The sequence below is a fragment of the Accipiter gentilis genome, chromosome 5 (genome assembly GCF_929443795.1).
Source record: "Accipiter gentilis chromosome 5, bAccGen1.1, whole genome shotgun sequence".
Classification (NCBI taxonomy): domain Eukaryota; kingdom Metazoa; phylum Chordata; class Aves; order Accipitriformes; family Accipitridae; genus Astur; species Astur gentilis.
In genome coordinates this window covers 14,109,780-14,123,078 of record NC_064884.1, presented here as the reverse complement: position 1 = coordinate 14,123,078, position 13,299 = coordinate 14,109,780, and the positions used below count along the sequence as shown (strand labels likewise).

The window sequence follows — 13,299 nt, the reverse complement described above, 5'->3', positions numbered from 1 at the left end:
GTAAGTTAGAAAAAGCTCAAATTTCTGTTCTTAGATATCTAGACTCACTCTTTAGGCTTAGTGTATGCATGTATATGTGTGCACACAGGGGTGCGTATGTGATGGTGGCTGTGTGTATCCAGACCATCTCATCTAAAATTTGCTATGACAAGTATTCGGGAGTTACAGTTGTGCATAAAACTTTGTTGGCACATGTATATGTGTCTGTATCTGCATGTGAGCTATGTGTACACATAATAGTACATATTGTCTCCTAATCTAGGGTGAAGAAGGAGCAAAAGAAGTTCTTCAGATGCTGAAGGAAGAGTTTCGCCTAGCAATGGCACTGACAGGTGAGACATCAACGCTTCCTCTCAATAATAACCACCTCTGTCTCACATTTCCTCATAGCTTTTATCTGCCCTGGGCAAGATGTTGTTGTAACCTACAGAAGGGAGATGGAAATGTTTGGAATATAAACAGATCAGGCTATGGAGAGATGGGGAAAGGACTTGTTATCTCTCTCTTATAGATGGGGAACTGAGTAGATTAAGTAAAAATGTTTTTCAGAAGGAAAGCAATAAATCTGCAGAAAGGTAGTAGCAAATCCTTGGTCACTAAGGGGTGGATTTCATCTGACAGAATGTAGATTTCTATGGGATAGAAAAAGAAAAGGCTTAGAGTGGGATAAAAAAGCAGGGTTTTCAACTGATATGTAACTTCTCCTCCAGGATGCCAGAGAGTAGAAGAAATTGGCAGGACACTGATACGAAGACATCAAGTTTTGCTTTCCAAGATTTAGGTCTGAAGACTATTGCCTAGTGTGTTGCCTGTACAGAAAGTGTGCTACCAGACAAAAAGCAACTGCGTTCACTCTTTGGGCCTCATCCTGCAATCCTGACTGAGAAGGGGTGGTCTGTAGGAGATCACTTGCTGACAAAAGTACTTGAAGCCAATTTTACAGGTGTTTCCATATTCTCCTAGGCTCTTCAGGAAAGCTGCTCTACTGGCAGTTGTGATTAGAGATGGGCCTTTATACAAGACCAACATAGAAACTTTGAGGTGTTTTGCAACAAATGCTAATATTAACTTACATGCCTGGAAGTAACTTAGCTGTTAAAATGAAACTACAAACAGAAATGCTTTGATAGCAAACAGCTATCAAAATGCAGAAATTTAAATTTTAAAAGATACTTTTTGTCACTGTTTAGAGAAATCACATTGTAGATCATAGAGATTAAATCTTGCTTCCTTATGAACATAGTGTCATTTCCCTAGCGACTATGTGTTATTACTTTATAAGCCTGTGGGCTTGTAGCATGTAGCTCAGAGGACTCTTCATTGTGAAGAAATGAACAGCAAAGTGAATTTGGGGAAGTTCTGCTGTTTAAGTGACAGAAATCCCTTTGCAATCAGACAACTATTAGGTACGTGCATCAGGTATGGGTTAGACCCTTGGCTGGTGCAAATCCTTGTAGCGCTATTACCTTCACCAAACTGCCAACTGCACCCAGCTGGAGCCCTGACTCACCTTTTTCACCTGGCTTCACTTGCTGACAGTTGCAAGTGAAGGCTGATGCTACCTGGGAGAGTTTGTAGGATTTGCAGCCATGTGCAAAAGAGAAGCTTGAATAATTGAGGTATTAACCCATGACTTGGGAAGATCTTAGTGGCTCTATTCAGTTTCCATGAACACCTTTCAGACAGATAAATCTTAGTGTTACCCACTCTGCTTATGATGAGGATAGAGACATACAGGATCTGCTCCTCTATTCTCTGAACAATCCGAATACTCACTGAATTCAGGAGAAATTTTACAACTGTAAAGAACAAAACATAACACAAAAGTGACCTTTTCCAAAGTGAGCAGACAGTAAGGTTCTACTAATCTCATCTTGGGTAAAACTAAGGGTGGCTCTTCATATGTCTCACTTCTGTTGCAGGTATAGCAATGTTACTGGGAGCAGGGAGAGGCCACTGCAGAAAGGTTTTGAAAATCTTGTGGAAATTTAGTGTTCATTTTTAAGGAGGCTTTAAAAAAAACAAAAAAGCCTTCATTTCATTGTTCCACTGTCACTGACATCACTGGCTCCACCATTTGTTTCCCAGCAGTGTCAGGAGGACTCATGCATTCTGACTCTCCCTTTTTGCTCTTTTGAATTATCCCTTATTGAGCTTTAGAGGCAGCTTTGTAATAAAATGATGGCATATTACAATGTGAACTAAATCTGGGGCTGGAACTCAAAATGGGGAGAAAACCCAAAAGGCCACATGCTTGCCCTTCAGTTGTAAAATTTGTACTCTTATTTACTGCAGAATGTAGTGTGTTGTGTGAGGGTTGCATAGCAACAAAATAAAGTTTATCTGTGTAAGGAAATATGAACGTTTCTCAGAGCACAGAGAAGCATAATTTCTGCTGTTTACTGCACTTATATCTGTTGCAATGTGGACTGTGTCAGATGTCAATTAGACTAACTTCAGAAAGACTGTTTATTTTAGATAATATAAATGTTACTTAAAAGATAGGGGCATAATATCTTATGTTTACATGCTTAAGATCTATTTCTAAAGTTTAGAAGATGCAGTTTCCTGTCTTTTGCCCTAGCCAGATTCAAGGAAAGTTCTGTAACTCTGTCGTTCAGGATAAATTCTGATGGCAAGGAAACTGTTTTGTTACTTGTGTGTAATTAACTATTTCTAGTTCCTCTGGGATAATGAGTTTACATTGGTTTTTTTCCTGCTTGTTATCTGAGAATTGTCTGACTGCCTTCCAGTTCAACCCTAATAAGAATAGACATGCATTAAAACCCCAAATTAGAGCCAAATACTGAAAGGCTGTGAGATAGGGTTAACAGAAATGAAATTAATTTGCCTGGTAGACTTCTGTTTTTAAAATATTCCACAGTGAAGAGAAATTCCCTTGATTTTGAGACAAACGCACACAACTGCTTCTGGAAATTATTGAAAAGAAAAAAAAAAGGTATGAATTCTGTTTGGTTTTGGTTTCAGGTTAGAAGGCAGAAATACTGAGTGCCCTTGACCATGTTAAAAGGTGAACAATGCCTAGGCTAAGAAAAAAAAAATCTACCTCACAGTTGCTTCACCTGGAGAAGCTGAGGAGAAAACAGTACATGTAACAGGTGGTGGCAGTAGATATTTCTGCAGTTTGTGAGGGGAATATAAGCAATATAACAGAAGAAAATAGCAGGAGTTTGTGAGATATGTTAAGTAAAAAAATACAATATTTGCTTCTAAAGTGACAAGTGAACCCAGCTCTTAGGAACAATTACTCATAGTCCTCAGATCAAGACATAGAAGTAGGGCAGAACACAAAGTGTATTTTGCATTTGTGATACTTTAGTATATCTGTCTTACTGTATGTCAAATAACAAACACAGTGTCTTGATAGTTTTAATTGTGAAATTATTTTCTGACTTTACCTTGACTCCATATTAAGTCATAGATACCAAGAAAAAATGTCTATAAAGAAAAAAATCTAATAAAAGAGGAACAGTGAGTGATATTTATGTACCCAGAAAGACAGCACTCAACTGGTGTGCTGGGTGCCTGGAAAAAAAACAATGCATTTGGGAGGCTGGTGACTGAACAGTAACTGAATGGGGTTCCAACACTCATGGGGTTCCACCTCCAACCACCTCTGAGGTAGACCAGGAACATTCCCTGTAAAAGGACATTGCAGCTCTTAATGAGAGAATATTTATCAGATCTTTTGTGGAGAGAGGAGACCAAAAGCAAAACCTAAGAGTATGAAAGAGGAGGAGGATCCTGTACTTTTTTAGGAGAAAGTGGTACCTCCCAGGAGGCTAAGATGTGAGGCAGGCTTTTTCATACTGATGTTTCATATTCAGCCTACATGTGGATTTCTCTGGTGCTGTCAGTTTAGAAGATCCCCTTTCTGGACTCATCCCCACCAAGTTGTCTCCTTGGGTCCAGTGAGCCAATAGAGGATTAAACACACTGAAGAGAATATGGAAGAGCATGGCACTCTACAGAGGATGTGCCGAAACCACTCGGGAGATTTGGAGATGCTTCAGCCCTGGTTTGGGATCTCAACAACTGAACTTGAGAGACCCATTTCTAGCAAGAAGTTCTAAAGAAGACAGTCTGTTTCAAAGTGACAAGGTCAGTGAAAGAGCCTGTAACATTGTCTGGAGATCTGATATTGCTCATCAAGGCTGGACATGCAGGGAGCAGGGCCCTCCTAGGAAAAAACAATACACTTCTGCAAAAGACCAGCTTGAGATGCAACACATGAGTGGTTTGTGCCCGGAGGACAGGTTTGGCTGTATTGGGAACATATTTGCCGTAAGACTTTGGCAGTTTAATAAAGCAGAGGAGAGTGCAGAGGTGCAGGACTGCAGGCATGGCAGTCTGGTGAGCAGAAGATGGCAGAAGTCAACCAAGGGTTGTGAGACCATCTGACCTTTCAGATAAAAAGCGGAGGAGGAGGTTAATGTAGCTTCAGGACAGATTTTACTCTCTCGCTTAACCTGTTAGTTCTTTGAAGCAGAGACCTGCTGCTTTTTGAATGCTTGGAGCCTGCACACAGGGTGGAGAATCCAATAAGTAAATAATAAAAGTCATAATTCAGTGCACTGAAGCTGAAGAGCTGTGAAAGACATGATCTGTTTTCTTGTGATCTCCACTTCTCACTGTGACTCTGGGACATGTTATTGTGTTTTATTTCTACTAGTGGCCAAGTCAAACAAATAGTTCTGGAACTGGTAAGAATTCCACCTCCATCCCCAATTTTTCAGGTTAAGCATGAAACTTGTCTGTCTTACTGGGAATTTCTGAATATAAACAAACAGACACTTAGAGTAACTTGCTTTGATAAATGGGCAGTGTAGGTCGGGGCCTGTTGGATACGCAGGCAATTCAAAGATGAAGCAGAGTTGGGGAAGTAGGCAGGAATGGCTCTGCTTTTCTTGGCTTCTCAAATGGTTTTCAGGCTGAAATCAAATACTTGAGAGCATGAGGAAAGCTGGCTTCTGAAGTCATGATTTTGCACTGAACCTCACTGTAAGGATATCTCTTATAAAGCTACTTTTGATGTGGAAATTTGGCTCCAAACCACACTGAAGGCCATTATAAATAACCACTTCATCACAGGACACACAGAAGTTGGCTTCCTTGAACACTCCTAGAAAGCAAGTCTAACCTTATTGAGCCATAGTGTAAATCAGAGAAGCTCCATTGACTGCATTAGTTTATACTGATTTACACCAGCTGTGACTGTGGCCCACAATGCAGCAAGATATGTCAGCTTTTAAATTCTGTCACTGAGTGTTGAACAAAACTTTTTAAAACAAGACTGGCAATCCCAGATTTAGATACTAATGAGACACAGCACTGTAATTGTTTCACGATGCCTATATGCTCCATTTTGTTTTCATTTTTGTCTTGCTTCTGTTTTTCTTATCTCCTGCCAAACAGAGGGACAGTACCACATATGTTACATTCATAACAAAGATGTTTTGCTGCTTTTAGAACGTGTCCTCCAGATGCAAAATGCCTTTGTGTTGTAGTTCAGCTTCTTCCTTTGCATAGGTATGTTGTTTATGTGCCAATATAAGAATGCTCTTGAGGGCCAGCCCCATGTTTCTCCAGGGCCTGGAGCTCTTGAAGGGGCACCCACAGGCTGCCCCAGCTGAACTTCCAAGATCTGATTCCCCCTTAGGGATTTCCAGCTCCTAAGTTGTCATTTCAGATGGGCAGGATGAATTGTGTCCAGGAGCACACTGATAGGAATGCCCCGAGACCATCAATACGTTTCCTCTGTCACAATCCTGCAGGGTGCTCATGTAGTTAACCATACCGAGCAATCAATTGCACTGGCAGCACCTTTGTGCTATGGAAGGCTGGTAGATACATACAGATGGTTTGTTCAGCCAAGGGGAAGACATTCATGTAAATAGACTGACAATGATTAATATAGATTATTATTTTATGACAACAGCAGCTCTAAGTTCCTGTCAAGGTCAAGACAGCATTGTGCACTGCAAAGATGCTTTTCTGCAAGCAGCAGTCTGTACGAACAGTCAGAAGTGTAAATTGACAGGCACAGGAGGAGAAAGTCTCTCTATAAAATGGGAGTGGAAGCAAACTGATTTCCCCAGTTACCTCCCTTAAATTTCCATTCTACTGCCTTAATTATAAATCATGCTGTTCTCCCTAAGGCAGATAACTCTGGGGTGGACATCACATATCACAAATACTCAACAACCATGGGGAAGGTCCACAGATGAACTATAGAGCAGAGGTAGAGCTGGGCCACGGCAGAGCCTTTAACCTGTGTATTTTACCTTGCAGAAGGTGGAGCTCCTTATACACCTGGGACTATATCTTACGCTCTGCCAGTTTGCCAAGCAAAATCTGATTGTGGTGGCTTTGCAGTATGGGAATGGAAAACCTCTTATTTCTTGCTGGTTATCTATGATTCAATAGCATAGCATAGCATGATTTTGCTTGAGTTCTCCCCAAGCCCCTCAGTATACTAACCCCTTTAATTCTGTATACTGTGGTTTATTAGGTTTTCCTGTTAGGAGGACTGAAAGTAGTAGGATTTAAAATACTTAGTTATCATTAAAAAGGTTCCTGCAGACCGAGTACTCATGGTTAGGCTCATTTCACATGAGATTTGTCTAATTTTCAAGAATGGTCATGAAGACTTCAAAGGAAGGTGCAAGGATCCTACAAAAAGGCAACGTGGCATTAATTTAGCTCTTATAGAAATTCAGGATGTGTATTGTACACATTTCTACTTGGTATGGTTAGCAAGTAAGTTCAGTATGTATCATTACTGGACCCAGAAATCTAGCATGGAAGTGAGATAAACAATCTCCATAACAGGCGAGACCTGAATGCTGATCAGAGATGGGAATTTGAATAGCAAGATTCTCTCACATACCTAAGCTTTCCTCTGGGTCTGTATGTGTGCTCTGTCAAAGATAAACTAGCCTGGTCTGTTGAAGAGCATAGGTGGGGTCTCTTTTATAATTTCAGTACAAACTGTCACTGACTCTGGAGTTACACATCTGTAGTCTTCCCATCAGGTAGTTAAGAGCAGCAAAAATTACTCAATTTTGTATAAGCAAATTCCCTTTGACAAGCTTACATCTACCCAGGAACCTGGAAAAACTAAAAATGCACCCTTTGTACGAGAAACTCCACTGGCAAGCTATTTTAAAAGAGTTACAAACAGAAATTTATATTAGGAAAAGAGAACTCTGTCACAGTCTTAGGAAAGCACAACAACAGAATATATCTGCAAATAAAGAATAAGAGTTGGCAATAATCCACCTCATTTCCTTACTGCCTACTCGTGAGTTTGTTCCATGGCTTCTAATCCGTGGTTGCATGTTCAGAGGTGCCAGCATCCATCTCTGTTTTGTTGTGGCATTGCATCTCATTGCATCCTGCATTGCATATTGCTGCCATGTCTGCATCAGCCTTTGCTGTGAAATCCTTGGTTTTGATCTCACAGGGAAGCTGGAATAAGAGAGATGCCTGGGACCTTTGGGCAGAGTCTTTGCTCTTTGTAAATACTTTGAAATGAGGTGTGGACAGGTGGTGGGTGTTGGTGAAGGGCTTTTGGCCAGAAGGTAAGAGCTCTTTTTCATTTCCCAAGAGCCCTCTACTCAGGATTAATGTTGAAGTCTACTTATAGTGGTTTGCCAGATGGGACAAGGGAACCTGCATAAATGAGAGTTTGGTGTAAGCCATAGGTGGCCTATGATGCTTCAGCAGCACTTTATGTCAGTAGAGAAAGCACCGAGTGCCTCCTCGAGGCAGAGGAACCCAGTCCCTGGCTCCCAGGCTACATACCACCTATAGCCATCGTAAAGTTAAAAAGGAGGCTTGCCTACATCATGTTACTCGCTCAGTAGTGTTGTCCTGCAGCCAGGAGATGTTAGGGCTTGCTGCTACAGAACTTCTTCTGTAAGGGTCATGCATTTGACTAAATAACCAAATGCCCACCACCATTGCAACACTCTTTCCACTTCATCTGTTTAGATGCTGATACGATCTTTGTCCAAAATGTTCAGGGCCAAATTGTGAGCTAGCATAACTCTGTTGCAATCTGTGGAGTTGTACTGATCGATGTTGGCTAAGAATCTGAACTACAAGCTCATCTCTCCCTACCCTTCCAAGAGGCACCAAAGTTTTCATTGGTTTCATGGGAAGTTTTGTGTACATCCCATCCAGCCCATAATATTTGAATTTGTGGGACTTGCAGCTGTCACGCGAGGTGCATGATTGTCATTTTTATGAGGAATTTTGAGACAAGAGCTGGAGGAAAGCAGCAAGCTCCGTGGCAAGACTGTGATGATTGTTCTTAGTTTGGCAAGGCTTGTAGTTATCTACTCAATGCTGCTTACGTTTGCCAGCCAAAGTTGCCCTGTTACAGAGTTGATACTGAATATCAGACCATCTTGTGTGAATGGAAAAACGAACAGACCTGGTGCATGTCGTGCATACTTTAACGTATAAATAAACAAGTACCTTATGACTTCTGTCCTTCACTCACCATGTTATCTATCCATAAACTATACCCTAACCGGATTCAGTCTCCCAACCTTTGCTTTTTATGTGCTCATTGTTAACTTGGAAGACTGCCACAGCTGTACAGCAGGCCTAAAAGATATCTCTGATAGTTCTAGCTCCAGCTTATTTTCTGGTTATTCAGTGGTGCCAGGGAAACTCAGAAGACCTTGTGGTGCATCATTAGCACTGTCTTCTCATGTTGGTCTATGGAGAGTCACTTGCAAATAGTTATGTGTTGGTTCATAACTTCTGCGTAACAGACTACAAAACCACACACAACCTAAATAATTTGCTGGCATGCTAATGAGCAGTAAACCCAGACAGTTCAACCATCTGCACGCTCTGCTTTTTATCAGTTTCAAGTGTGTTGGGTTTGGGTGTATGTGTCCCCCCAGCAAGCATAAAAACATACTTTTGATCTATCACAGAAAGGCCCTTTTACTGTAAAGATAAAAAGATAAAAAAGTATTCCTTTTGATTCTCAATCCTTTTTCCATTATTGCTCTGATACAGATGGGAGTTGTATTGTCAATTATTATAGAGCATGTAGAGTGCATTCAAAGAACAAGGAACCATAGAGTACATCCAGCCCACAAGCTCGTTTATTAATTTGTGTTGCTGTTTACTGATGTGTTTGGAAATATTCAGTACTGTATGATGAGCAAAGATGTTGGTTGCAATATAAAGCATCTCTAAGCCAACACTGTGCGCTGCTGCCATGATCCCTAGAGCTGTGATTGCAGCAGTCATGGAGAATGTTTCTTTTCTGACTGAATCTTCCCTGCAATGCACTGAATAATTTAGCTTGGAGGATTTTTATTGCCTCCGTCAGAACCTTTTTGGTTATTAATACAGGAGAAGTAATATATGTATTACTACATATATTAGTACATGGGAACCCAGAAGAGAATATCCTGACCTTTGCTGCTTTAGGTGGTTAGAAAAGTGCAGTGACTGAGTGACATTTTTGAAAGACAATGACATTTTCTCTATTTTTAAAAAGGGGAAAAAGGAAGATCTGGGGAACTATAGGCCACTCAGTCTCAACTTTGTGCCTGGCAAGATCATGGAGTGGATCCTCTTGGAAACTATGCTAAGGCACATGGAAAATGTGGAACAGGTTGCCCAAAGAGGTTGTGGATGCCCCATCCCTGGAAGGAGGGCCAGGTTAGATGGGGCTTTGAGCAACTTGGTCTAGTGGAAGGTGTCCCTGCCCATGGCAGGGTGGTTGGAACTAGATGACCTTTAAGGTCCCTTCCAACCCAAACCATTCTATGATTCTATGATCTTTATAAAAGCAAAGTGTCTGTAAGCCGTATAACATGATGCATCAAAGTAAAGGTGTCTTTGCAGAGAAGTCAGCTCTATTAAGTGGTATTCCTTTCTTCATAGCTAGCCTTTTTCAGTTTCACCTTCCCACCTTCTTGAGAAAATGGCTAAGGAGAAATTCTTTGAAGTTTCTCTTTCCTTTTCTACTTGGAATTGGAGTACAGTCCCTTCCCCACTGCCTCATTGGCTGTGGGAAGGTGTTGCTGTGATTAATTATTTTTTCCTTGTTGTTGTTTCTAGTGCTGGCAATAGTTAGACCATTCTGTGGTGCAGTGTCATCACGGTAAATGCCAGAAGAGCTCATCTCAATATTACTGTGTTCAGTGAAGTGTGTCAATTAATTACTGTTCACTTATGCTGTTGCAAAGACACTTCAATTGCCCCAATAAGATGCTTTTAAACAGCATGATAGTACGTAAACAGTTGATATTTTTCAAAATGAGGTCAGCAGCCTAGTAAGAACTTCGAATTTTTGGATGTAGTGTAATTTGCTGCAGGGAATAGTCAGTATGTAACTTTACAGGGCATTTAGTGTCAAAAGCAGCAATTCCTGATACATTATTTTTTCTTTGTCAATTAAAATCTTCCAAATCAAGTGTTCCTAAGTTAATTCCAGCAGGTGATGTAGGTCTGCAAAACAAAACTTTGCACATGTATCTGGCTAAGGGGCTGCCTTTTGATCTTACATGTATAAATACATCCCAGACATGTGGACATACAAAGTGGTTACTTGTATGCAGAAGCAGAGAAGCTATGCTAAGGCATATATCTAACATCTGCCTTGTAATTTTTCCTGCCCTGATCGTGACTTTTTGGAATTCATTTATGTCCATAGCTGAGTGGCTCTAAAGAATAAAGCCCTACCCAATGTGCAGCTCCCTGGGCTTATTGGTTTTACAGTTCTTGAGATGTTAGCTAAAGGCTACCTGAGGTCCTCACTGAACCTGCTGGTGAACTTGGGTCTGATTTCACAGAGATGAAGCCTGCTTTTTGCCTGTAGGTGGAAGCCATGCAGAACCTAACACCTTTGCAGCCTTTGCATAAGTGCAAATATACTGAGAAGTGTACATAGCTGATTATTATGACCGTGGAGATAGTACATGATCTTGGTTTGGCGGTACTAGCAAGATGATTTGGGGCTCTTTCATCTCAGAATAAAGACATACGGGATCCAATGGCTGAAAGCTGAAGGTATTAAAAACAAAGTGTGGGGTTGTTTTTTAGCAGCAGTGTTGGAATGTTTCCAAGGGATGTGGTAAATTGTCCTTTGTAGTATTTAAATGAAAAATAGATGGGTTTTGAGAAGATATACTCTATTTCAGACACAAAATATTGGAGAGTTGTTGGGTAAAATGTTCTGGCTTTTTCATGGTGAAAATCAAATTAGATGATTGCAACATCCCTAAAACATACTCAACCTATCATTTTCCTTTTGATGTTTTTGGTGTTTGTTTTTTTTTATTTGTGGCTGAACCTACATGAATCAGGCAAGATAGGATAGTTTGCATGATGGATTTGTGCAATCCAAGCTACAAAGAGGTGTACTGTTTCCCTGATCCTGAATGGTGCTGAGCCTTTTTATCAGAACTTCCCAATGACTGGGCATTTAGGATTTTAAGCCTTTAAGATCCAGTGATGCTTTGGCTTAAGGTCCCTGTCTGGGTATATCAGTACAGCTCTTTTGGCTGGAATGGTACCTTGCTGAATTAGACTCGTTAAGGCTCTGCATGGTCTTCTTGTTTCTCTGACATCTCTGCTTTTGATTTTGCTGGTTTGGATACATCAAATGTCTTGCTGTCTTGCTAACCGATGGTAGGTTTGAGAGCATAATTCCAGGCTTTGTGAGAACGGAACATTTGTAAAGCAGCAGCCCCTCGATAACCTGCAGAGAGAAAGCACATATGACAGGCAGCGGGGATACCATTTTTCAGGATCCAGGGTTTAAGACAGGCTTAAAGGAGTCTTATTAAAAGTGTTTTCCAGCAGATGTGGCTCCTTCTGACAGCACCCAGGTGGTTAAGAAACCAGCATTAAGAATAAAAGCTGTTTCTCTTTTCTGCACAACAAATGGTTCGAGTGTCTGGTGTTCGATTCAGAAAGGAAACCTGCAGCAGTCATGTCCCCTGAAATAAACCAACCAACATTTTGAGCTGCCAACACTTCTGTCTATTACGTCAAGACATCACAAAGTTTAAATTGCAGCAAAGTAATGTATATATTTTTTTCAGTAATCCCAGGGTAAATATTAGCTAGACAGCATTTCTGCTTTGTGCATTAAAAACCCGACTGGATTTGAAAAGCCTGCAAGTGCACTTTGGGGATTTCAGAAAGTGTCGTTTGACCATGAGCTAAGACCAGAAGCTGCCATTTTGCAGATGGGGCAGGAGGGAAGGCATTTGGCCTCATTCATAACTTCACAGCTACTGCAAATATCAGCTGATGAATATTTATGTTATGACTGGCAGAGACCCGAAAGGCAAACAGGGGGAGGAGTGGAAGGGAAAGCTTAAGTTAGGAAAATGGTTGTCTGAACTCTGTGGGATTTCTTTACCAACACTTTCCATGCATGAACAGTAGCTGCTGAATGAAATCATTATGTACTGAGCCCCTGTGCAGGAAAACAAGGTTTGTCAAGACTGTTCGTTAGCACCTCGTACTTTGTTTGAACCTTGGACATTTGCTGGGCCCTATAAAGAGAAACTTTTTTTCTGCAAATCAAATATGCTATAAAGCTGGCTGGTTTTCTTTTGTTTAGCCATTGCTGCAATGGCACTAATTGTAAAACAGGGTCTCATCGTTAGGAAAAGAGGGGGCCAGACAGAAATGTGAAGTGCTACAGGGTGGTGTGGGTACTGAGGAGGTGATGCTGCAAGGCAGACTAAGATTGTATATATGGAAAGGGTTAAATTAGAGGTGATATTATTGAACAGACCTGTAGTGCTTGACTGGGCCCAGCTGTGTTGGAGTCTGTAGGCTCATCCACTGTGCCAGAAACACACCTGAAACTGGACCTGTGTCCTGCAAGTTGCTGCAGAGCTATTGATAAGCAGAGGAGATGAGGGGAAATGCAAATTTAATTATTTGGGTACAGAGCTGGGAGAGACTAAAAGCCAGCTATGCTTTCCTCTTTCCACAAATCCTCAGCACACTGTGTTGCATTTAACTGCTGCAAGCAGTAAATGTTTGGTTAAAATGAAAATTATGTTGTTTTTTGCAAGACAGTGGTTCCCCAATAATTCCTGCATGTATCAGCAGTCTCCAGTGTTACTGGTTTAGTTAGTATTGCACTTGAATTTTAAGGAAGCAAAAGAGGTGAGCGTCCTTTGTCTATACAACATAATTTCAAACTAATGTATTTCTTCATATCTGTATTATCTCAAGTCACTCATTGAGAGGGGAAAAAATCCAAATTTCTTCCTTCTG

General features: G+C 40.9%; 1 protein-coding gene across 1 annotated transcript in view; it reads left to right on the top strand.

Moving 5' to 3' along the window:
* The window catches only part of HAO1 (hydroxyacid oxidase 1), a 28,712-nt gene extending 25,402 nt beyond the window's left edge, over positions 1-3,310 (top strand). Inside the window, exons 7-8 of the mRNA XM_049801098.1 lie at positions 263-332; positions 711-3,310. Of these exons, the coding sequence (XP_049657055.1) occupies positions 263-332; positions 711-781 (141 nt within the window). The 3' untranslated portion in view covers positions 782-3,310. The remainder of the gene's footprint in view (positions 1-262; positions 333-710) is intronic.
* Positions 3,311-13,299: the final 9,989 nt, after the last annotated feature.